The 15,617-nt window shown below is 40.8% G+C and overlaps 2 protein-coding genes across 3 annotated transcripts; both read right to left on the bottom strand.

The window, feature by feature from the left end:
* Positions 1-1,330: 1,330 nt before the first annotated feature.
* Positions 1,331-2,817, bottom strand: LOC137955464 (U-box domain-containing protein 27-like). The gene has a single exon (XM_068802413.1). It carries the CDS (start codon positions 2,722-2,724, stop codon positions 1,507-1,509), a length of 1,218 nt encoding a protein of 405 aa, XP_068658514.1. The 5' UTR covers positions 2,725-2,817; the 3' UTR covers positions 1,331-1,506.
* Positions 2,818-9,991: 7,174 nt separating this feature from the next.
* LOC137956242 (glycine-rich RNA-binding protein RZ1A-like) lies at positions 9,992-14,645 on the bottom strand. Of its 2 annotated transcripts, XR_011113227.1 has the most exons (5): positions 14,545-14,645; positions 13,783-13,900; positions 12,640-13,175; positions 11,341-11,650; positions 9,992-11,243 (listed from the first exon to the last, which is right to left on the bottom strand). XR_011113227.1 is itself a non-coding variant. In XM_068803637.1 (4 exons), the coding sequence occupies exons 2-3, from the start codon at positions 13,891-13,893 to the stop codon at positions 12,663-12,665; spliced, it is 624 nt and encodes a 207-aa protein (XP_068659738.1). In that variant the 5' UTR covers positions 13,894-13,900; positions 14,545-14,645; the 3' UTR covers positions 11,344-11,653; positions 12,640-12,662. The 2 variants fall into 2 exon arrangements, 1 of the variants encoding a protein (XP_068659738.1); XM_068803637.1 differs by lacking the exon at positions 9,992-11,243 and having other exon boundaries at positions 11,344-11,653.
* Between the last annotated feature and the right edge of the window lie 972 nt (positions 14,646-15,617).

Below are 15,617 nucleotides of genomic sequence, written 5' to 3'. Positions count from 1 at the left end.
CTCCATTCCAATCGCGTAGACAAGATTTGAGACCCATTTACATTTAACGATGAGTCCCTTTTGTCCTCCCAATATGGTTGGAGTAGATCAGCCCCTTTTGCTAGAACTCGGTCTCAACATGACGGAATTACTCGAAGCTCAAGCAGTTGTGTAGAAGAAATGTCTGATTCCGACCGAGTTTTGCCCACTAGACTCGATCCTTCCTCTTTACGAATCAGATTTCGCCTCCGGAGATACGAACACCACGAGAGGAAGGAGTGTGCCGGGTCAGACATTTCGGATTTGTAGGTCATCTGAAACGTCTCGGAGATGCCTATCAGTGTTGCCCACCATGTCCGCCTTTTTGGACACTTTTTCCCCCAAAGTTCTTTTTTCCGTCATACTATTCTCTCCCTGCCTAACCAGCCTTTTTCTGCAGATATTCGCTGAGGTCACAAGCTGGGCCCGCATTCACCTTCGTTTTCATGTGGACCGGGCCCAGTGCCCAGGAAAAAGACGAATAATAGGTCACGATCCTCTTAAAATCACCTTCACCTAGGCCCGGCGGGCCCACATGGGCAACCTGTCCAGGGCCTTGGCTCAACTTGCCAATCATAATAAGGAGGAATTCCGATTCAACGGCCTCAATCTCCATTCTTATGTCTCCGGTCGATGAGAGACGCTTACGTTTCCATCGATTTCTAATGCCTCGAGGGCGTGAACCACGAGGACCAGCCGTGGGCGCGCCTCATTGTCAGGAAACTCCAGCCAGATGAGTGGTGGGACCAATAAAAGAGAGGAATTTAGTTTCCTAAACCCAAAAAGAAGTAATAAGGAAATATACAGAAAATGAATTCTCACCTTTGGATTTTAGAAATCTAATTCAAGTTTTTCGAAAAACCGTTGGCTTCGCCGGGCCCGCCCCGCAAATGGTGATTAAAGGACTTAACTCGAAGCATCTGGGTTTACATTTGTCATTTCGGAACAAGTTCATTTCACACGGTACGAGTTCCGTATCCATTTTCGCGATCGTTCAGACGTAGACTATCAGAACTGTGGGCCCATCACTAACGGATTTGATCTTGTAGACTTTTAACTGGAGATGGGCCCAGCAAAAAAAAAAAATTTCTTCCAATGTTCTCATTTCCAATAAATCTAACGCGTACCATAGCCAGTCAACAACGTAATTCAGACTTGGGATTCAGCAATTGCGGCCTTTTGTCATGTTTTGTTTGCTTAAGACTAACTCAGTCGACCACGTCAAAAAATGTGACTCAGAAGCAGTAATTGTGAGTTGGTTACCCAGAAATAAAGAAGCAGTAATTGACTCAGTGAGTGAAGAGGATTGAAGTATTTTCATCTTTGATTTTTTTTCTTTCTATGTTAATCTACATGGAAAAATGGGATATACAGGAAAAATAACCTTTTTGGCCGAAAACAGCAGAGACCACAAAAACTATCCAATGGAAGGAACAGAAAACGGGTCGAGTTAGCAGTGTGTCACGGGTCGTTGACGAACCCGGTCAATTAAAACGGCATAATATGGGTCGTCTTCGTGTCGTAACTCGTGAGACAACCCTTGGTATTGGAGCTGAGTCTGAAAATCTTGAGCAAGTCGCCGGCCATTTGCCTGACGGCCGGCGCGCAGTTGCTCTGCATCAGAAGCAGAATCTTCGCCATCCCATTACTTTTTGAGACCTTCTCCTGAGCTGTTCTGATCTTGAACATATGGCAGACGGTCCATAGGACCACAACCGCCCGTTCCGTCGCCGTCTCCGACACCTTTAGGATTTTCCCGACCATCGCCGGCACGCACGTAGGGTCCTCGCAGATTGCCGCCCGCCCCTCCGTGCATGTTGACATGGCTTCCAGGAGCTTCAGCAACTTTTCGACGACCGCCACCGAGTTGCCTGGCTGCTGGAGGAGCTTTCCAAATAAAGGAACCGCACCGAGTCGGACGATCTGGGATCGGACGGGTTTCACCGCCACGAGCGAGATGAGGCACGAGAGTCCAGCGTCGATTGCCTCCTTCTCTGCTTCCCAGCCGATCAATCTCAGCAGCTCGAACAACATGCCTTCCTTCTCGGTGACAGAGATCTTGGGCTTTAGACGCTCCCCTTTGGTGATCGCCTCTAGCATCCTGGCCGAGTCGACTCGCGAACTCAATCTCCCTTTCTGCAATAGCCGCAGAATACCTATCAAGAAACCCGAATCCAACAGTATTTTTTCTGCCTCTTGCCCCATCTCCTTCCCGTCCGCCAACGCCAACCGCAGAATCTTCACCCCAGCTTCCAATCTATCCATCTTTTCCGTATTGGAAACAACAAAATCGGCCAAGATTCTAACACAGCCGGCACCGACGATGAGATCCTTGTTCTTCTGTGACTCTTTAACGAAATCGTAGAGGCGGGCGAGGGTGGCGGTGGGATTTGAGTCCTGCCCAATTTGGTTCAGATGCTGGACAGCGAGCTGCGGAGAGATAGATGAAGGCTGAGCGGTCGAGCGGGATTCAGACCAGATCTGGATGAGGCGTTGGAGGGTGTGATTGGGGACGAAATCCTTGGTCTGAAGCACCTGCATGGTCGCCGGACACGTGTTGTTCCCGTTATCCAGCCATGTCTGAATGCTGGACCGATCATAAGTCATACCCGTACACAGAGACACCGGAGATTTCATCACGTCCAGAGAGATCGGACAACGAAAGAAGGTCGGAACAGACAAGTAGAGATTATCGCTCCTCACCATTTTCTTTCTCTCTACCCCCCTCTTTCTTCCTTGCTCGCGCAGCAATCGAAGAAGAAGGAAAAACGAGGGAGAGAAAGTAAAGTTCGTGGTGGAGAAATGACGGAAGAGTGGAGGAGAAGGACGCAGAGAACTTGGGTTTTGAAGGTGAAAGGGTCAAAGGAGAAAGCGAGATGATGTCATTAGCATAATTTTAAATACTAATAACGTTTTATTAATTATGATTATTTCAGCGAATATGGTCTTTGGTCAAATGGGAGAGAAGTGTTTGCTGTTTTTGAAACGTGGAACAGGGCGTTGAACTTTGAACACCCAGCTTTCCCTCCGATCCCGTTATTCTTCACTCCGCTCGGACCGGAACCAAAGCGAACCCGATCGGTTCAAAACGCTGCCGCGTGGCCTGTGGGTCCGTACCGGCAATAACGAACGAGCCAAGCCACGTTTTAAGGCTGCTTTTCCGGGCGAAAGCAGTTTCACGACGCCGGAGCAAAAACACAGGCTTTTTCAGCTTTTAATTTTCTGCGCCGAAATTTGATTGTGCCTACGTCTTAGTCTTAGGTTTCGGGTCATCGGAAAGGTGGGGAAAAAGCCGTGCACGCTGCCCAATACGCGCCCTTTATAATCATCATGCCCGCAAGTCTCCCCCCTCGCCTCGACTACTCGGTTACTGGCGCAGCAGCGTTACCGTAATACCGTAATTCGAAATTGACAATATCACCCCGCCTCTCCTGGACCGTGGTCAAAATAGTCATTTCATTAGTGAAACCGCAACCGGGGGCACCGGACCCGAAAGTAGAAAGTGGATGGTACACGCGAGGGGGGTTTGTGTTTTTAAGTTTACCAGTCTGAGAAGGCGGAGTTGTCCGTTTGACTCGAAAGCTGTACGCGCAGAGTCTACATGTCTGAAACTCTGACCTTACCTAATCCCTGAAGCCTGAAGTGGTTGAGATTTGTTGGGCTGCAATAAAAATTTTCTAGTCCCCGTTGGGCCCATTCTGAACCAAACGATCAAGTTGTCTGTCTGTGGGTCCACCCGATTTTAATAGTCCAATGCCTGCATGAAATGGGGAAAGACCGGTCAAACCACAATTTATTATTGTTTGGGAAAAAATTTGTCACGATTGATGATTCATTAATTAATCGTCTAATTGGGTTTGAGGACGAAGAATCCAATAAAATCAGGCTTCCCCTTGAGGACAACTTCAAAGGGATAGTGATTGCCAACCGTTTCTAAAACAGGCTTCAATCTTCAATTTGGATGATGGGCAGTGTCCAAATTCAAATTCAGCTCAGAATTTGGACGATTTCCATTAATAGTACTAGATTTAATAAATGAAAGAAGCTTAATCCTCGGGGGTTAAACTTGATTATCTCTCCAGGCAAATACATGAACATGAGAGGATACTTGGACTGAGATACAGAATCAGTAGAACTGAACGCAGGGAAAGAAGTTAGGCATTTGCTTGTACCTGAAGGTTTATATTCTGAGAGTTTTCCCTGATGAAAAACTTGAGATTTTTCAGGTCGGGACACACGTGTGGAGCCATGTTAATATGCACGCTTGGGCATTGATGACTTGCAGTGATCAGTGGAAGAAGACCTATGATTTCGTATTTGACTCCTCTCTGCTTTGAAGAGGCTTTTTCTCCTGCTTTTCCTGGTTTCGTGTTAGTAGTTTAATGCTGGAGAATTGCATGGTTATGATTGTTGAAGAAGGATTTGGTGCAAAAGCGAGTTCCCTCTTCTGTTTTGGGTTGGACCCAGGAGAGCTCCGAGCGGTGAGTACAGTTGAAGGTATATGAACAATGATAGCGGCTGAAGAAAACACTGGAAAAGCTGTATGAAGCTTTTCCAGTGTTTTCAGCAAGAGAAGCAATCTTTGTCGGTCACTGTTGCCGGTTTTTAAAGGAAGAGAAGGAGAGAAGAAAACCCTCTTTGTCTGTGGGTCGATCACTGGTTTGTGAAACTACTTTTTCAGAATACTCGCACGTTTTTTCATTTCTGTATAAAATAATAGAGATGGAAAAGAAAAATTGCAGTAGACATGAAGTTTAAGGAATTAGATACGAATCTAATCTTCTGAGTTGGGAATAACTGCAGCTCATTTATAGGCTTGAGTATGAAAGATCAAGTAATTGACGACAGGGAACCTTTTCTCTGTTTAATTGAACCACCATTTTGTATTCTCTTAGAATCGATATGGGAACCTTTTTCTCCGTTCTAAGAAGAACTCTTTCAATCGAAGAATAAGGAGCAGGTTGGAAAGGGATTTCTACGAGAGAGGGAGACAGAGAGATATTCACCTGTCCATCGGAGGAGACCACTAAACCGACAGAAACCCTAAGGTTTTAACCGGTGACCACCGTCAATGAAAAACCGACGACGGATGACGGATATGAATCTGTCTTACAACATGAAATTAAAATACAAAAAACATTCAAAAAGATAGGGTTGGAATGGGCCATGGATCATCAAAGATATGGGTAAAGATGTAGTAGATATTTTATGGGTCTTCAAACTATATTGCGTTCATACAATCCGGAAAACCCCCATTTCTAATGAAATCAACAGGGTTGCAGAAGAGGATGCAAACTTTGCAAAAGTATCAGAATCATGAACAAAAACGATAATAATAATTCAGAAATGCGAATGGAAATCGATATTACTTTCCAAAATTACAAGGAGCTAAACCATTTGCACCCGAATCAAATGATCTCAATTGCAGTGGATGTTGTGGGTCTCTTTTGGATCGAATCAGAAGTTCTCTGGTGGCATGAAAATCAGGATAAAAAATGAAAATTCTTGTTTTTGTTGCTTGGTTGATTATCTCAAGTTTTGACATGAACAAGACGTCTCGGCTGAAAAGTGAAAACCATTTGGTCAGTGCACAGTGCAGCAGACATTGTTTATAAAGAAATAGGTAATGCAAGTTGGAGGGTGCAGGGGGGGGCCTTCCCTGTTTGGAGTTTGAAGGCTATTCCGATCAACTTTCCTTAAAAGAGAGTCAACTTTAGAGGTGGCATGTCCTTCTATACACTCGTCTCACCTGAAATGGGGATACCAAATTTTCAGTCCCTAAAAAGGGTCCACCATGTTCTAAAGCCACCTGAAACACATAAATTTCTTGAATGCTTCGAGGGCCGAGGGGCGGCGGGATCCCCGGCACGTGAAGCTTCCGGTCGTCTTCCTCATTTGCCGCTGCCTCTCCTCCGTCACCCATCGCAAAATGTACAGCTTTACCAGTGCTGCAGCAGACACAGAATGACATGAAGCTCCGGTATTTGAGTATGGTTGATGTTGATGCTCATTGGAGTATCAACATCGGCGTTCAAAACTAGATAGGGTCATCAAAATCAGAATCAATATTGATTTGGGTGTTGATTGCTCAAATCAAGAATCTGAATTCTCCTCTCCTTCGCATGTAAATAAGTTTATCTGTTCCATGGATTTGGATGTTCTCAGTCTCCATCTTCTTATCACGTTCAAGTAATGGAAACTGGAGATCCCAGATTTTGTATTAAATTAGTGCTGAAGAGCGCCACACCCCTACATTTGAAGGTTTACTTATAATAAGAAAGTTGATGTCAAATTAGGATATGGAAACTGGGAATAGAAAACCATGATATGATAGACAGCAAACGGTCAAACCTCATGTTCAGAATATAGAATGAAGTCACGGACAGAAAGTTGAAAGATTTTTAAAACCATATCCTTACAACCAGTATTGCATTCGTTTGCTTTCAATATAAAAAATTAGGAACTACTCGATGGAAACAAAGTTTTCTTCTAAAGATCTTATCAGTAGTTCTCTTTCCATGGAATGTCATGAAAGGAATACCTGGCTTTGATTGTTCATCAAAGGCTCAATCCCTCTCCATATCTCTGGGTTTTTTAAGTGGTAGCTCTGCCCTCCTCTTTTATTCAGGAAAGTAACGATTCTCGTATTAAATTAGCCAAACCTTTGAAACAATCTTTTTGTGCCGAGTGTCAAATCAAGCACTACAATTCTGTACGTTAGTGCCAGATGTGTATCAAATTTAGGTGGGGGTTACCGGTTTAGTTTAGCCTTCAAAACATTGATTTGGTCGGCCACCTGCCCCAGATCTGCATAGTGAACGATTCCCATCAGCTCGGGAAACATGGCTAAATTCCGCGCCTGTGACACCAGTACCCTGCAAATGTTGAAACCATTCCCGGCAGTCCAGCCATGGCGCCTCCCTTGGTTGTCCCACACTGTAATAGTAAAACAATCACTTCTAATGAGATTTTTAAGCAGAGACAGTCATTAGCTACATTCACTTTGCAGTACGAGGGAATCAGAAGTGAAAGAACAGAGGTGTTTGTGTTAGGCCTCGATGAACCAGGTCGTTGTTTTTTTTTTTTTTTATTCTCCTGATCCCGGCGCGGACTGGCGAAGAGAGGAGAGGCATGTGTGCCTAGCTCTAGGACGTATAATATTCAAACTCTTCCTTTCCTGTTCCTCAAAAGTACCAGCTTGCCGCCGGCGACACCATGCCTCCTGCAATAAGTATTTTTTTTATTTTAAATTTGTAGATTTGAAAATGGATATCAAATCCAAGCAGAACCCACAAGACAGGAGGTTCTGTTTTGGGTTGAGAGAACAGCTTCCTTTCCTTAGTCGGCCATTAACTTCTGTGGGGCCCTTCACTCACCTAACCAGAAGAAGACACTACCCTTGCCACCACCTCTTCTATCACTCACGTCCATCTCTTGACCATTTTTCCACTCCGTCGTCACCTCCTTCGGCCACCACTCTTTCCGTTACCGACTCTCGACGACGATACTCTGCATTTATTTCTTTTTGTTTCAGCTGCAAATCCTTCAAAAGCGAGCATATTAAGCTTCATTTCCCAGTGTCTCTCCCACGTACAAGTTTATATAGCTTTGCTTTGCTTCATCTCTGTGTTCTTCTTGTTTTCCTCATTTCTTTCGGTGAAATGGGTATTTTCCAAAGATTAACGACAGCACTACTGTTATTCTTACTCTTCTTCGTTAGTCATTGCCACTGTTCAAGACAAACACAGATCTTTGATGCCACGCCAAGAAGTACCAACAGAGGTTTCTTCTTGGGATTCTTTCCAAAGGCTTTGCCGATACCACCATCCGGTCCGTCAAGGCAGCATAACTCCGTACGTCCCGAAATTAGTCAGACTCCATGAAGCTCCAGGGAGAAGATGAAGAGCAAGCTGATGGATTCAAGCAGAAACACCATCTAGGTTCCTCGGCTTCCTCTCCCTCATAAGCTCCTTACATGAAGATTTCAATGATCTTATGTTGTTTTTGATCGTCTAGTACTGCTACTGCTAAACTGAGGCGAGGATGGTGGAACCAGAGATTGTGTACAGAAGAGATAGAGAGGCAGGCAGGAAGAGCGCGGATGCATGCTTTCAGTTTGGTCTAATATTGCTGGAAAAAAGACGAAACTTCCATGCAGGTCTTCTGTCGTTTGTTTTGAGATCTATTCATCTAACAGAGGTGTCTATTGAGGATTAAACATACGTAGTGAGGATGTAAGTCTTAATTCCAAGGTAGTTAATGATTAAACACTAATTTTTGGTGGGTCTTCTCTTCTGATTCAGAATTCTGATGTTTCTTTGTGCCGTATGAAGTTGCATTTGAGATTTGAAGGATTTGCCTTTCTTTTCGAATCGTAAATCTGCTCCTTCCTTTCTGTACTTGTACGTTTATGGAAGGAAAGACGGAGAACCTTGCGGAAAGGAGGTCACCTGACATCAGGCAATGTTGTTGTCTTCTTTGGATTTCTTCTGTCCGGAGTAAATGATTAAGAGCATTGCCCAGGACGTTTTCACTGTTGTTTGACCATGGTAAGAGTTGGCACTTGGTAGTTAGCAGAGACACAGGGCTCTGCTCACTGTCCTCCGGAGTTCTAGGCCATTGTTGGCATTTACAGAATAAAGAATTCTGTAACGCTAACCCAGTCTTCCCATATTTCTCTTCTCAGCGTTTAGCCAGGGTTGAGAGAATCAGATTTGTGTTTGCAAGGTCTATGCCCAAGCTGTCTTGAAATAAGAGCAACGGGGAGGGAGTGATATAAGGTTAGAGGGAGAGAGATACCGGAGAAGAGGGAGAAACAGACACGAGTGAGGGAAGAGACTAAACAGAGAAAAAGGGATAAGAGGACAGGGGAAAGGCATAGCCAGCTTCTTTCCTTGTTTCTTTGAGAAAGTGGATGTGGTTTCTGTAGATTAGAAAACCTGTCTGGAACAAAAAAATTACCCTATTCTTTTGGTTTGAAGATTTTAGCCTCAGATAATCTCTTCAGAGTCCAGAAAGTGAAGAAACTTAATCGTTAATTCATCCTCTGAAATGTGAAAAAAAAAAAAAAAAAAATGGTAGAACCAGTAGTAGAAGCTCCGCTGGCCTTGTTGCTATTTTAGACCGTGCAGTCTCCACTAGGTAACAATGGTGCTGCGAGCAAACTTCATAGACCAAAGGGATGGATATCAAACACTCCGAATTATATTTGATATGTTCCTTTTAATAAGCTGATACATCTTTTGTATCGGTTGAATCCCTTGAGGAGAAATATGATCGTTTAGGTCAATATTTGATACATATCAGCTATGCACCTACCTCTAATAATAAGAGGTCGGGTTCTTGGAGAGATTATAAAGTATACAATATTTTCTCACAATAATCAACTTTAAAAAATTTGCTCGTATAAATATAATTGAACATATGTAACTTACCTTTCAGAAATTAAAGTAATTCTTCAGTTATGAAATTTTTGCCTAAGGAAAATTAAAGGGTGATGTTAGTACCTTTTTCCGGTGAAATAAATAAGAATTAGTAATCAATCTCAAACATTATCATATTCATTTAATATTTTTTTTAATAAAATAAATTATCAAATACAAAATTCCCATAAGTATTACAATATCAATCATCAAATACTTATTTAAAAAAAATTCATATAATCTTACAACAAATTTCAGGTAGGTTTGCCAACACAATCATTCTAAGGCTTATGTAACGAATGGTTCTCCTCGGGTTCTCCTCGGGCACCAACAACACCCCTGCCCAAGGAGGCAGAGAGGGGCCAATGAATGAGTTTAGCCTTTTATCTTAGAAGGAAACAGAAGAAATGAAAAAAATAACCATACATGCTGTTCTCAGGTGTTCAACGTTAGTTCACTTCACATGACCATGTTTTAAGCAATCCTTCGATAAAAACTCTTCCAAGAGCGCCAGCAGTAGATAAGACTTGTGCGAATTACCAAAGATGAAATAACCAATATAGAGCCACATGCTTTTATACGATAGCATCACTACAAGCATGAAGTCTTAGATAATGTACTACGCACACAAGTCTAAGAAGAACGTTCCACAAACCACATTTGGAGCTTCTTCGCATGAGCCATTCATACTCGATAGTCACTCGCCGGCATCCATTTCACGTATTTCCCCCCAAGCTAACAAAATCCGTAAAACTTATCCAAAAGAGTGCAACGCACAAATGACGCAGCAGGGCAATTAGATTAGGCCAACATCTGGCTATCACCCTCCGCACGGCCAATCCACTGTACTCAAGTACTAGACCATAAAAAAAATAACGATGTAAAATAATGACGAAAAACAGAGCGACTGCTACAGAATTCCAGAAGTCTCTTCCTGCCATGGCACAAAAGCCGCACGACTAAGCTGTATGCACTTTCCCATCCACAATCAACGAAAGTTAAAAGTACATTTTTATAAAGTTAAATTATCAAAAAGAGCTATAATAACATATACAACGAAGACAGAAAAATGAAGAAAACCACATGTTAAGGCACTAAGAGTGCTTATCAACGAGAGCCAAATGAAAACAAAAAATTTGAAATGCAATCTATGTTAATCAGGTAACTTTTACGAATGGTAAAAACACAAGGAAACTTGCAAGATTGAAGAAGAGAAAAAATGCAGAGATCATGAAAAAGAAACGATTAGGCCTAGAGTTTGATGTCTGCATGTCCTAACGGCATAAATACGCTTGATCCCATCTATCTGTGTGGCAGAGTTCTGACCAGATGATAACAAAAACACTTTTTAGACACGGCCATACCTCCTCTGAGATAACGAAGAACCCAAACAGATCGATTCTGTCATAAAGGAACAGAAAGTCGCAGCCACTCAGAAGTCCTTTTTAAAGAGACCAACATCTTTGTGGACCAGCTTATGTAGGGAATGGCTCCATCCTAAAGACAAAGGCGCAAACAATGTATAACTAACCATCAGAGTCATTTCGGAAAATGAACCTCTGAGATACCCTAGGCCAGATCCATAATCGCCGCCATGACTCACTGGATCACAAAAAAGCATGCCAACAACCTGCAGCTTCCATATTCAGAGTGAGACCCTCTCCAATGTAAGTCATAGCTTTGCTGCCGATGCAACCAGAAGTACACAAGAACAGTTTGTAAAAATTGTCTCAGCAGTGCACGGTTAAGGACTAAGAAACCGAAGCATGAACCCAAAAAGATCATAAAGGCCAATTTTGTAGCCTGCCAAAATGTTAACAATTAAAAACCATTTTAGTGGATGGATTAAAAATGAAAGGACACACAAGATTTTACCAGTAGATTAAAATTAACACCATACCGATCATCCAGAACTGAACTATATATGCAAGCAAATCATCATCCAGAATTTCCAGCAGCAATAAAGGCATTCAAAGATTTTAAAGGACCAAAAGCCCAGAATCATCAAGTCAAGTGAGCACAAGAAGGGCTTCTCCGTACGAACATCGAACACAAAAAAACAGTTGAACCACAGATACTCCTATGCCAAGTCTGAAACTGGCAAGGGCATCCCAAATCCACTCAACATAAGAACAATAGCACACATCCTGTAAACTTGCACCATGATTCATTGACATCAACCTGATAAGACTTGCTGCTACAAAGATCCCCTGCTGCAAAAGAAAACTTTTCATTAATGCCGTAAAATTACATACATCTTGAAATGTAATGAAAGTAACATTCATCTCAGAAAGAGAAAAATATCCCTGAACAGGTAATGACATAGAAACAAAGAAAAAACATTTATAGAAAAAAATAATCATTGTATCATACTAATGTATCCATTTTCTCACCATATCATACTAATGAAAATCAGTATGATAACACTTTCTACAATCATAAGCTACTAAAACAATTTTTCGGAACAACCTTCAAACTATAACAAATTTTATCTAAACTACGCTTATTTCAGATATGTGTGTGTGTATGTATTAATTAGACAATACACAAAAAAAATTCTGGATCTCTCATCTCCAACATTTATTTGAAATGAGGGGAGATAATAAGACAGTAGGAAATACAACTCCATGTCCTACATATAAATGACAATCAAAAGTGAACTTCATGAAGAAATCTACAGCACAGGCCTACATGATATTCATTGTTCCAATCACTTAGTGCTGAGATGACAAAACGACACTTACACCTAACCACTCACAGCATTTACATCAAGGTTTGGATGGAACATGACATCATCCGACTAAAAATTCTCTATGTAAGGTGAAATACCCCCGTTACGATAGAATCTTAGTCTCTCTGTTTGTTCATACACAATCACTTTCCCACAAAATAAAAAATTGAAACACTTTCTCTGAATCTTTTCAATGTTCAGTCCTGTTTTGATCTTCCAATCGATATCAAAATTTTAGTAGTTTGACATATTTCAAGGGTAAAATGTAATGAATTTTTTTCATACAAGGAACTTAAAGAGAATGTAAGTTTCTTACTTGGGAATAGAGTTCTCTGTTGACGGATAACATAATTTGGTAACACGGATAACAAAACCCTAAACTACATGAGTATAAAATGTGCCCATCATTTTTCACAATAATCAGCTAAATAAAATTTTCTATTATAAATATAACTCGACACTTACTACCTTGCAGATATTAAAGTAATTCATCAGGAACGAAATCCACCCCCTTGACCAGGACGTTCATAAGGACCAGAACGATCACGACTATATCGATCACCTCCAGTCCCACTACGATTACCCCCTTCACGACTGCGTCCGCCATACCGATCCCCATTACGATCAGGGCCATAACGAGCACCACCACTCTTCCCACCATACCTGTCCCCTCTTGCCCCATCACCAGATGGACACTCTCTAGCAAAATGCCCAGGCTTCCCACATTTGAAGCATTCTCCTCCCCCTGATGAACCACGGCCCCCACCATAATCCCCCCGATCACGGCCACGATCACGACCACCACGGTGGTCTCTATCATAGTCACGGCGCTCCCCATCTCGGTCTCTACCTGAGCTTTGTGGCTGAGCTCGATCTACAGTAATGGCACGCCCATCAAGATCCATACCATTCATAGCTTCAATAGCTTCTTCCATGGCATCCTTATCATCAAACGTGACAAATCCAAAACCACGAGAACGTCCAGAAAACTTGTCCACAACCACCTGGAAAACAGCCACCAAGAAGAAGTTGTAGGTGCACACTTATATATTTAAGCCTACCTCCATAAGAAACTAGATAGATCTTGATGACAAATCTCAAACTTATACTCCATTTGCAGTATCCAATTGTAAACATTCTAAAAAAAGAAGTAACAAAATGAGATAGCTATAGTGAAAAAAAATAAAATTACACTAACTACACCCACATTCACTCTTTGTTATGCTCTCCAATTAACTAATTGCAACTTGTCAAGTCAAAAAAAATTAATAACAATAATAAAACTGGTATTGTTTCATAAAAAATATAGGAATCAAGAATCTCATTTAATACGTCAGAAACCATTCATTTCATTTCAATGCAAAATCTATTCTAAGTTCCACACTTTTCCCCAAACATGGCATGCAAACCTATCACAAAGCTACTTTGTAAAAAAATGATCCAAGTTAGGCCCAGTTCCAGCCTCTGACCTAATTAATAATAAAAAGTTTCAGGTCTCAATCCTCATTGAAATCAAAGTAACACTTGCACTTTACAAATACCATAGGCCAAAGATATCCGAACATATTCTAACAAAAAAAAAAAAAAAAGGTTAAGACATCCAAAGGTTACCTTTGCCTCAACGAGATGACCAAACTTCTCAAACGCTCCTTTTAAACCTTTATCTGATGTTGACCATGCAAGGCCTCCAATAAAACAGCGATACTCTACTGGTTCCGACATTTATTAACTGATAAGAAAGAAAAATAAAGTCAGAGCAAGCATATGATTCTAAAAGTGAGATCAATTAAAATGACCCTGAAATGGAAAGGGTTAAGTGGATTGGTCCTTTGGCTCAGAGACCACACACGGGATTTCTAACAAGTCGTTTTTTGAGAAGACCGTCCTTCAAACAAACCAGAAAAAGAATAGGTCTTCCGTCCATTACCTCTCAGAGAAAAAAAAAAGAATTATAATTTTAACAGATTATATCACAACAACAGGGCATCTTCATAAAAACATAGAAAGGATAACCCTAAAACCAGATAAAAATCATCAAATAAAATTTATTTGAACGAAATAACTGACAACCAATAACAGTACTTTCTACAAAATTAAAAAACCTTAATAACTGAAACGGAAAAAACGAAACATCAAATCAAATGTCTTTATAACCATAAAACATAACCGAACCGAGGCAAGAAATCAATCATAAGAACGTCCAAATATGAATAAGCGACACATAAAAAACACCATAACTAAGAAGGAACGAGAAAAAAAAAAAAAAAATATATATATATATATATATATATAAGCAGTTCACATACAGAAATAATATGCCACAAATCCCGTGATATCATAGCAGATTAGTTGAAGCGAAATATAGATATATACCTATGAACGATTATGAAACGGCGGATCTGAAAACCAGAGGCCTCAATCTCGCTTGCTTTGAGAAAACCCTAAAGTCAAGACTCGAAACGCAGAATAAAATAGGGAACGAAGTAAAGGATGGAGAGGATAAACTCAAAAAACGAGAAATAAGGGCGGGTCCCACGCGCTTGTTTTGAGTTATTACTACGGGAGTCTCGGTTAGTGCTTGGAAAATATCTTGACACAACCTCTAGTACAGTCAGAACGGCTAAGCTCGAGTCGGTCACAATATTCCGGGGCTGACTTGGCATTATCCCTTTTCTTTGCCCATAATTTCTAATGTGCCTTCAGGATTTGAATTTTTATAGATTTAGCACAATTTCACAATTAACATTCATTTAAAATACTACTTGAATTTATAAATGTAAAATATTTATACATTTATATTTATATGTGTATTAAAAATACCAGAATAAATAAAAGTAATATACAAGACAAAACCAAGTTCGGCCCTTCCCCATGTAATAATTTGAATTTTTTTTCCTCTATTCAGCTCTTTTTCATGGTTTCATAATGCAATAAATTGGGCAAAGGAGCAAGAGTGTTCTCAATACTTACTTTCTCTTTATTTCACTAACAATTTTTGGAAATAATAATTATTATTATTTTTTCTTTTTTTCCATTGGGTTCCAAATATACCCTAAAAGTGTCAACAAAATTACAAATGCTAGCCAAAATAGTTTTGATTTTCTCAAACTCTGCATTTGGAGATCTCCTTTGTTTTATTTCTTAATAGCACAAGACAACAAAAATAACAAGCATGAAGAGGTATATGCTAATCGAATCAAGGAAATCATAATCCCAAAGCCCTCTTCATCTTTTGGTCATAAATTTTTGTGTGCAGATGAATTGGTAAAGTTTATGCAAATCAAAGGAGCTCAGGGAGGGTTAATGCACTTTTAAGTGAAAGTGAAAGAGAATTATTTGTCCGTGTTTGTATGCTCAATGGAATATGCAGTATAAAGTATTTTCTTGTGTTAGTGTATATAATAGAAAATGTAGTGGAAAGCGGATAATGAATTTATTCTTAAAAT

The sequence above is a fragment of the Aristolochia californica genome, unplaced genomic scaffold (genome assembly GCF_029961685.1).
Source record: "Aristolochia californica isolate CCGP_79_NKW_82.1479 unplaced genomic scaffold, dmAriCali1.0.hap1 SCAF_2, whole genome shotgun sequence".
NCBI classification, from domain to species: Eukaryota; Viridiplantae; Streptophyta; class Magnoliopsida; order Piperales; family Aristolochiaceae; genus Aristolochia; species Aristolochia californica.
This window is presented reverse-complemented; position numbering and strand designations above follow the sequence as displayed.

Bases quoted from the DNA above. Each gene is read 5' to 3' on its own strand.
- LOC137955464 (XM_068802413.1), bottom strand. From the start codon at position 2,724: ATGGTGAGGAGCGATAATCTCTACTTGTCTGTTCCGACCTTCTTTCGT.
- LOC137956242 (XM_068803637.1), bottom strand. From the start codon at position 13,893: ATGTCGGAACCAGTAGAGTATCGCTGTTTTATTGGAGGCCTTGCATGG. The intron at 13,176-13,782 runs GTAACCTTTGGA...GCTGTTTTCCAG, and splicing joins GTCATCTCGTTGAGGCAAAG to GTGGTTGTGGACAAGTTTTC.